At 39.1% G+C, this 9,861-nt stretch overlaps 1 protein-coding gene across 4 annotated transcripts in view; it reads right to left on the minus strand.

The window, feature by feature from the left end:
- Rp1 (RP1 axonemal microtubule associated) overlaps positions 1 to 9,861 on the minus strand; it is a 408,574-nt gene that overhangs the window by 141,689 nt on the left and 257,024 nt on the right. For all 4 annotated transcript variants that reach the window (XM_085835373.1, XM_085835382.1, XM_029485010.2 and 1 more), the window contains exons 20-22: positions 9,111 to 9,243; positions 8,313 to 8,464; positions 3,378 to 3,532 (exon numbers count right to left, since the gene is read on the minus strand). In XM_085835373.1, coding sequence (XP_085691499.1) covers positions 3,378 to 3,532; positions 8,313 to 8,464; positions 9,111 to 9,243 — 440 coding nt within the window. The remainder of the gene's footprint in view (positions 1 to 3,377; positions 3,533 to 8,312; positions 8,465 to 9,110; positions 9,244 to 9,861) is intronic.

The raw sequence follows: 9,861 nt of genomic DNA on the forward strand, positions 1-9,861 counted from the left end.
GCTCTCAGCAGGTGAGAGCAGCTGGCAGTCCTTCACCCACATGCAGTTGTGATGCAAAGATTTGCTCTCTGAACAAGCTTTAAGAAGCATGGTTGAGATAACCTTGCTTTTTCCTTTTGTGATGTGTCTAATGAAAAATTGTGCCCCACATTCCAGAAAAACAACGTCTCAAGGTGCACCCTACCCAGCTGCTAACTCTGGGAGTATAAGGACCTTGTACAGGGCACTTCTTGTGCAGCTGCTGGGTACTCCCATCCTCTGTATAGCCTTCCAGCCTTCATATGTCCAAGCTGACAGTACAGAAAAGCTATTGTTGCTGTCTTCTGGATGACCTCTTTCTGCTGTGCATTGTTCCATTTTCAGAGTCACTCTCTACTTCTTTGAGGCTCCTGATTCTTTCAGAGCTAAGAAAGCAGACTCTCTCCCACCTGTTTATATCTGGAGAATGGGAAGGCATAGGTGCTTGGAAGTGTTTTCCTCAACAGATTACTGGAAGGATGAGCAATGATTTCTTCAGGCCCCACTCTGTTTTGAGCATCAAATATTAGGATTTAATGGGCAGGGCATCAAACACTGGCATTTGATATGTCAGTATGGTACATATCTTTTAACCAACATTTGGTTGCTTTATATATGTGGCCAGTAAACTTATTTTAGCTCTAACTCAGCACTAATTATCTCTTCCTTTCAGATGATGGTATTTTAGTATTGCAAACAACAAAAAGTAAGGAGATTTCACATTTGAAAGAAATCACAAGGGTTAATATGACAGAGTGTAGGAAGAATACAAATTGAGGGCCAAGTGAAATACTCACTAGTCATCAGATATGGGGCATAAGATAGGGTTGCCTATAGTGTCTGGAAACAGTGGATTTGGCAGGCTGTCTTCTGTACTATGTGTCTCTGTCACACAGAAAGGCCTGTGGCTTCTAGTTGACCACATTATGCTAGAGGTCAAGACTGAACAAGATCTTGAAGGCTGAACTCCTTGTGACGTGGAATGAAGAAAGTCATGCCCAGGTAAAATGGGCCCATTCCATGGGGCATAAGCAATGTGCAGCAGAATCTTTTCAGGTGATAAAAGATGCTCTTATTTCACAAAATCTTGCCAAAAGATAGCTATAAGAGCAAATTGGTAACATTTGGGGGTGAAGTTGGAATGTAAAGCTGCTAACAAACAAAACAACTTGTTTTTTGTTTGTTTGTTTGTTGTTTCTGAGGTTTTTGTTTTGTTTTGGTTTGGTTTTCCTTGCTTAGCTTTGTTTTTTTATTAGGCAATTAAAATTGCTGAAAATTTACCAATGTGGAGATGTAATTAAAATAAAGCTTTTAGAATATTTCCTCTTTTTCTTCTCAAAAGTTTACGAGGAAAAACTACCTAATAAAATATTAAAGGTCAAAACCGAAGTTACAACAAAGATAAATATGAAAAGAAAAGTCCAAGTGAAGTCAAAGTGATGCTGATTACTTTGGTGGTTGATGTAGTATAGTTTCTGCTGCTGAAATAAAACACTGATCAAAAACACCTTGGGTAAGAAGGTTCTATTTGTCTTGCAGCTTACGGATCATTATTGAATTAGGCCAGAGGAATGAGTTGAAGCAGAGGCTGTGGAAGAGTGCTGCTTACTGGCTTGCACAGCCTGCTTTCTTGTACAAGCTAGGACTACCTGTGCAGAGGGAACACTGCTCACAGTGAGTTGGGCCTCTTTGTCAATCTCTTAAGCAAGAAAATGGCCCCACAGTTGTGCCTGCCAGCCAACAGAATGGAGGCAAATCCTCCACTGGAATTCTGTTTTCCCACATGAATTCCCATGTTTATGAACACGACTCAGCTAAGTGTATGATTGTTCCAAAGTGGTAGGCCTGCCATGCTCCCTGCTGCTGCCGCTGCCTCTGCATTGCTCTTCTGTTATGCCCTGTCCTCACTTACCCATTGCCTTCACTATTGCATCACCTCCCTAATTTCGGCTCTCCTTTGTGCTGGTACTCAAAGTTGAAAATTTCTAAGAGCTGAACTTGTCACCAAACTCATCCCCTTGGGTTTTATTTTGCCTGTTTAGCTATATTTCTACTGATTATCTGTTACAGAGAGGACATTGAATATTCAGATGCCCTCTGTGTAGGAAAGCTCAGGTCATTGAATATTCAAAATTTCAAGATGAGGCTGTGAACATAGTCCAGCAGTAGAGAGCTTGTCACAGCAAGAGTAACACTAAATTCAATACTTAGCACCACACACAAAAAAAAAGACATTTCAAATCATATACACAACATTCCCACACTGGGTCTACAATACTTTGAGGCTCAATATAGAAGTTCCATCATGTTCTTCAAGTTGGGGCCTGGCTGTTGCCTGCAACTGAGACCCTAAACAATAATTAACATAATGTCATTTTTTTCTTTTTTGATTTTTTTATTAGATATTTTCTTTATTTACATTTCTAATGCTATCCCGAAAGTTTCCTATACCCTCCCCTCTGCCCTGCTCCCCTACCCATCCACTCCCACTTCTTGGCCCTGGCGTTCCCCTGTACTGGGGCATATAAAGATTGCAATACCAAGTGGCCTCTCTTCCCAATAATGGCCGAATAGACCAACTTCTGCTAAAAATGCAGCTAGAGACACAAACTCTGGGGGTACTGGTTAGTTCATATTGTTGTTCCACCTATAGGATTGCAGACCCCTTCAGCTCCTTAAGTGCTTTTTCTAGTTCCTCCACTGGGAGACCTGTGTTCCATCCTATAGATGATTGTGAGCATCCACTTCTGTATTTGCCAGGCACTGGCATAGCCTCATAAGAGACAGGAGTTCTGAGGTGGAAAGTCTGTGCAAACATCTGAAGATCAAGTCTGCCTCCTACATAAACAATTGCCCCTTAAACAACCAGGTGGTATGGATTTCTTAGCAGGCCCTAGGCTTAAACCAGTGCTAGGTGAGGAATGGGAGGAGCTGCCTTCAGCACCTAGGAAAGAACACTGTGGATGTAAATTTTTGTCTATGACATATTCTGCTCTGAAAGTTCCCTTTAGACTCCATCCTTCATTGCCTTATAGACTTGCTTTAACTCTACAACTTTAGTAAAGATACTAATATTTCAGCAAACATTCTCACTATTCACATAATACTTTCCAGGGTTAAACATTGGACACTTTTGTGACATATCAAGCAGACAGCATGAAAATCAGGCATAAAATTGATAGTGAAAGATTTACTGAGCCATCAATGAGTAGCCCACGATGCAGCCCCAGCGAAGGACAGGACCTGACAGTAACACGAGTGCTCAGCAGCAGCAGCAGCAGCAGCAGCAGCAGCAGCAGCAGCAGCAGCAGCAGCAGCAGCAGTTCACTCCTAAAGAACATCAAGAGCAGACAGATTACCTTTCACAGGTGAAGATGGATTCTGAGGAGCTGCCTGGATCTTTGACGATGATCTTCTCACAGTACCAGTATTGGGATTTGTCACTGGCCTCACAGTGCAACAGCGCCTTCTGTAGGTTTCCTAGAGACACTGCTTCGATCTGAAATGCATCAATCTGTTGGAGAAAAGCCCCATGGAAATAACTAGAGTCCAACAAATGATAAATGCTGGCAATAAGAGTAGCCGAAGGCTTCCAGGAACAGCACAGGTCTTGAAGAGAGATGTTACCACAGTTAACAGCACAGTGGGTATTAAAGAAAGGAAACATAAGCAAATTACTTTCTATCTATTAAAAATGTATTTCTAGCTATTTTTTCTTTCCAATATTTTCTTTCATTGGCCTTTCAGATGTGAAAGAAAACTGTAACCAATGAGGGTGCTTCTAGCTGCAGACCCTGAGAAGCTACTGTTTAGGAAGCACTGGCAGCGTGGCCCTTCCCATGTTTGCAGATACCTGCAAAGGCATGGGGGACCAACGTGCCTGTCTCACTTTTCTCCCCTTCTCTGTTCAGTATTACCTCTCATGTGCCTTCCTCTGTGATACTGTGCTGGAGTTTGTTGTGAGAGTACCCTGTAATCTTCATTCCTAAATACAATCAGTTTATCACATCAAAACTCTGCTGACCTTTTTTAGAGATTTAAGACCTGGATGAAATGTTCTTCTGGTTAGAATAAAGAAGACTCCTCCCCACTGCCCTTCCTCAAGACTACTGGTTTATCTGAGGAAAATGCCATGAATTGAATTAAATTGTACAAGTGTCAGGAAATGACAGCTGTCTGTCAGTTACTGTTACTCTATTTCTTCATTTAAAAATCAAAAGAAAACTGTGGACTCGGAATTTCAAGGACTATGCAGTATTAGCTGTGGTCCACTCTGTGACCAAGTTAAAATTTCAACTTAGTCACTGCAAATATCTGGAGCCTAAACTGTGGGTTGGTATTGCTAAAAAAAAAACCCAAAAAACCCTTATCTTGCTTCAGCTAGACTAAAGCTGCAGAGAGTTCAGTGAGGATGTATCTGTGATTTGTTAGAGTTAATTTTACATCCAGCCACTTTGGTGAAGTTGTTTATTAGCTGTAGAAGCTCTCTGACAGAATTTTTTGGGGTTGCTTATATGTACTATCATATAATCTGCAAATAGTGGTATCTTGACTTCCTCCCTCCCAGTTTGAACACCTTCGATTTCCTTTTGTTGTCTAATGGCTCTGGCTAGAACTTCGAGTACTATATTGAATAGGTAGGAAGAAAGTGGGCAACTTTGTGTTTTAATAGAATTCTGAGTTTCTCTCCATTTAGTTTGATGTTTGCTATTGGTTTGCTGTATATTCCTTTTATTATATTTAGGTATGAACCTTGAGTTCCTGATTTCTAACATACTTTTATCATGAAGGGGTGTTGTATTTTGTCAAAGACTTTTTCAGCATGTAGTGAGATGACCATATATTTTTTTTTAATTTGAGTTTGTTTATATAGTGGATTACATTGATGGATTTCCATATATTGAACCATCCCTGTACCCCTGCTTTGAAGCCTACTTGATCATAGTTGCTATCATTTTGATGTGTTCTTGAAATTGGTTTGCAAGAATTTTATGGAGTATTTTTGCATCAATACTCATAAGGGAAATTGGTCTGTAGTTCTCTTTCTTTGTTGTTGTTGTGAGTTTGTGTGTGTGTGTGGTTTAGGTATCAGTGTAACTGTGGTTTCCTAGGAAGAATTGGGTAGTGTTCCTTCTGTTTCTATTTTATGAAATAGTTTGAGAAGTATTGAAATTAGATCTTTGAAGAATTCTGCACTGAAACCATCTGGCCTTGGGTTTTTTTTTTTTTTTTTTTTTTTTTTTTTTTTGGTTAGGAGACTTCTAATGGCTGCTTCTATTTCTCTGGGGCATAATGGGGTTGTTAAGATGGTTTATTTGATCCTGATTTAACTTTGGTACCTGGTATCTGTCTAGAAAATTATCCATTTCATCCAGATTTTCCAAGTTTGTTGAGTATAATTTTGTAGTAGGATCTGATTTTTTTTTTTTGGTTATGTCTCGCTTTTCATTCCTGATTTTGATAATTTGGATACTGTCTCTTTGCCCTCTGGTTAGTCTGGTTTATCTATCTTGTTTTATTTTCTCTAAGAACCAGCTCCTAGTTTTGTAGATTCTTTGTATGGTTCTCTTTGTTTCTACTTGGTTGCTTTCAACACTGAGTTTGATTATTTCCTGCAGTATACTCCTCTTCAGTGTATTTGCTTCTTTTTATTCTAGAGCTTTCAGGTGATCTGTTAAGCTGCTAGTGTGTGCTTATTCTAATTTCTTTATGGAGATCCTTAAGGCTATGAGTTTTCCTCTTAGCACTACTTTCATTGTGTCCCAAGAGATTGGAAAGTTTTGCCTTCATTTTCATTGAATTCTAAAAAGTCTTTTATTTCTTTATTTCTTCCCTGGCCAAGTTATCATTGAGTAGATAGTTGTTCAGCTTCCATGTTTATGAGGGCTTTCTGTTGTTTTTGTTGCTATTGAAGACCAGTATTAGTCCACGGTGGTCTGATAGAATACACAGGATGAATTCAATGTTCTTGTATCAGTTGAGGTTTGTTTTGTGTCCATTTTTTGAGAAGGCACCACGAGATGCTGAGAAGAACATACATTCTTTTGCTTTAGGGTGAAATGTTCTGAAGATATCAGTTAAATCCACTTGGTTCATAATTTTATAGTTTCTCTCTGTCTGTGCTTACTTTCTGTTTCCATGATATGTCCATTGGTAAGAGTGGGGTGTTGAATTCTCCTATGATTATTGTGTGAGGTTCAATGTGTGCTTTGAGCTTCAGTAACATTTATTTTACAAATGTGGGTGCCCTTTCATTTGATTCATAGATATTCAGAATTGAGAGTTCCTCTTGGTGGATTTTTCCTTTGATGAGAATGTAGTATCCTCCCCCATCTTTTTGATAACTTTTAGTTGAAATTCTATTTTGTTGTATATTAGAATGGCTATTCCAGCTTGTTTCTTGAGACCATTTGTTTGGAAAACTTTTTCCAAGCCTTTTTACTTTGAGTTAATGGCTGTTCTTGTCACTGAGGTGTGTTTCCTGTATGCAGCAACATGCTGGATCCTGTTTACTTATCCAGTCTGTTTGCCTATGTCTTTTTATTGAGGAATTGAGGACACCAATGTTGAGAGATATTAGAGACCAATGATGGTTGGTTCCTGTTGTTTTTGTTGTTAGAGGTAGAATTATGTTTGTGTGTTTCTCTTCTTTGGGGTTTGTTATAGAAAAGATTAATTTCTTGCTTTTTCTTGGGTGTAGTTTCTCACCTTGTGTTGGACTTTTCTTCTATTATTCTCTATAGGGCTGGATTAGTGGAAAGATTTTGATTCAATTTGGTTTTGTCTTGAAATATCTTGGTTTCTCCATCTATGGTATTTTCAAGTTTTGCTGGGTATAGAATCTTGGGCTGGCATTTTTGTTCTCTTACAGTTTGTAGGACATCTGTCCAGAATCTTCTGGCTTTTAGAGTCTCTGTTGAGAAGTCTGGTGTAATTCTGACATCTCTGCTTTTATATGTTACTTGACCTTTCTCCCTTACCACTTTTAATATTCTTTCTTTGTTCTGTGTGATGACAGGAATTTCCTTTCTGGTCCCATCTCTTCAGTGTTCTGTAGGCTTCTTGTATGTTTCTGGCATTTCTTTCTTTAGGTTAGGGAAGTTTTCTTCTATAATTTTAATGAAGATGTTTGCTGGCCCTTTAAGTTGAGATCTTCACTCTCTTCTATACTTATTATTATTAGGTTTGGTTTTTTCATTGTGTCCTGGATTTCTTGAATGTTTTGAGATAAGAGCATTTTGCTTTTTGTATTTTCCTTGACTGTTGTGTCAATCACTTCTATGTTATCTTCTACTGCTGAGATTCTCCCTTCTATCTCTTGAATTCTTTATCTTTATGAAATGAGAATTTAGATCTGAATCTTGCTTTATAGGTGTGTTGGGGTATCTCGGACTTGCTGTGGTGGGAGAACTGCGTTCTGATGTTGCCAAATCAAATTGGTTTCTTTTACTTATTTTCTTATGCTTGTCTCTCACCATCTGGTTATCTCTGGTGTTATCTGAGCTCAATGTCTCTGACTGGAGCCGGTCCTTCCTGTGAGCCTTTGATCCTATGATCCTGGATGTGTCCATATATCTGGGGATTCATGCTGCAGCTGGGGTATGGGATGTGTGGATACAGATCTAGAGCAGAGTCTCTGCTCCCAGCAGAGGTGGAAACCAGAAGGTCCACAGGTCTTTAGCTGGGCAGGGAATCTGCATCCAAGGGTCCACAGGGGTCCCAGTATGCCAGGTATTGGGGCAGAGTTTGGGGATCTCACCTGTGCTCCTGGGATGTGTCAGATACCCTGGGAATCAAAGTACAACTGGAGTGTGGGCTGTGTGGGTGTGGAACCTGGAAGGCATGAGAGTCTTTGGCTGGGTCACAAAGTTACAGTTATGAAGTAGCAATGAAATAATTTTGTGATTGGAGGTCACCACAACATGAGGAACTGTATTAAAGGGTCATAGAATCAGGAAGATTGAGAACCAATAATCTAGAAAAGTGCTGAGTTCATTAGGAGCATGTCCATTTATATTTTCCTTTTACTCTTTCAGCTCAGCTTGTTTATCTTACACTTCTAATTTAATGCATTTTCTTTGTTGTATTGTTCACTATAGATTTAGCACATCCCATTTGTCTTTCAAGAACAAACTCAAAAAACACTTTAAAAATGAACAAAAAACAAGACTCTTGAGGAAGTAATCAGGATACTTGAATTAAAGGTGCTCTAGAGCTCAGCTGAAGACAGACAAGCACCTTTCCCTTCTTAAAGTTCACATGGCTACATCAAAGGGAACTTTGTAGAAACTTACCTGTCCTCTTTGAAACCGTACAGGCATGTTGGATCTGTGCAACAGTCGAAGACCAGAGTCTCCCCTTTCCCCATAGAGACACAGGGAGACTTCAGACTCAGTTTTTGCTTGTTTCAACTGTCCCGTATACACATCAACATGGTATCTCACCACTGACAAAGCAATGGGGAGAGAAATCAAAAGGAAATCTATTGCATTGGAATTTAAGCAAACAGAATCTAGATCTACATGTTTTCTGACAATAGCCAAAAAACTTGCCTGGCATATCCGCTGTCTCTATTTCAACCTACTGAAAAAACTTTGACCCTTGCAATTTAATTTTATTTCTAAATAGACATTTTTCAGATGGAGACATAAAATATTACTTAAAAGGCTAGTATACAAATGACATAGAAATATATTTTATCATTAGCAGGGAGAGAGACCTGATTTTATATGTAATGTCTAATGTTTAAATGATGCCAACAGTTCTGAGGAAATAAATCAAGATTGCAGTGATAGGTGAGTGGCAAGGTGGCTTGAAAAAAAGCCAGACAAGGCACAAGGATGACATTTCTTATCTTCATAGCCTTAGTTTTTGTGACTCTCTCGGGATCATAAGAACTATTTTGAGATATGCGTAATCCCATACCCTCCAGTGACCAAAGCTGTGACACTGAATAAGTCACTTCTTAGTGAGTAAAACAAGAATCTCAGAAGCAGAAGAAATAGTCTCCAAATGCATAGTTCAGAAGTTAATTCAAGCATTTACAAACAGTGAACATATGCAACATAGGCTACCAAAGATTAATAACACACATGGAAAAACAGGCTCTCCTTCTTTCATTACAGGAAGCTCACAGACAATGTCCCCATCAGCCTGGTTCCGAGAAAGACACACATTTGCAACAAAATTTAGGGTCTTCTTGCTCTTCACATTTTCCATTGTCACCTGGGATTGAAAGGAACAAGGGCCAAATAGAGTGATTTATATTTTCTCATACATCTCTACATACAAACACACCACAAGGGTTGCTCAAAGTGGCCACTATTGTGGAAGGACGATTGTTGTTAGCAGTGGTTGGCTAGCAGCATTGGCCAGATCTTTATTTTATTTTATGAAATATTTGACATATATTTTGCTAAATGACTTATTTTCAAAAAATAATTCTTTAACCATTACCAAGCAGTTTGGTAAAATTCTCACAACTTTATCCATACTAAAATGTGAACTTGGGCATTTGAAATGGGGCTCTGTCCAAGCAAAGACTCAATTTCACCTGTAGCAAATACCAAGGAAGTAAACTGCTGGAGAAACTCAAAAGGAGAATATCTTTTCATGTTAATAACCAAAGCAAACTACACAACAAAATGATATAAAGTTTCTAACACCTTGCAAGTACATTCTGACACATGTAGGCTATAGAGAAGCCCAAAGAATGCCTGCTCATCCTAGCATGGCTGCAGGGTCCTTGCCTCCCTGCTAGCAGATAATCCTCAGAAAGCTTGCTCCTTTGGGCTGTTTTCCCATGTCTTTATATCCCGGTAGAGCACTACAGAAGGAACTTCA

Source organism: Mus caroli, unplaced genomic scaffold, assembly GCF_978045245.1.
Source record: "Mus caroli unplaced genomic scaffold, Mus_caroli_1 scaffold_1, whole genome shotgun sequence".
NCBI classification, from domain to species: Eukaryota; Metazoa; Chordata; class Mammalia; order Rodentia; family Muridae; genus Mus; species Mus caroli.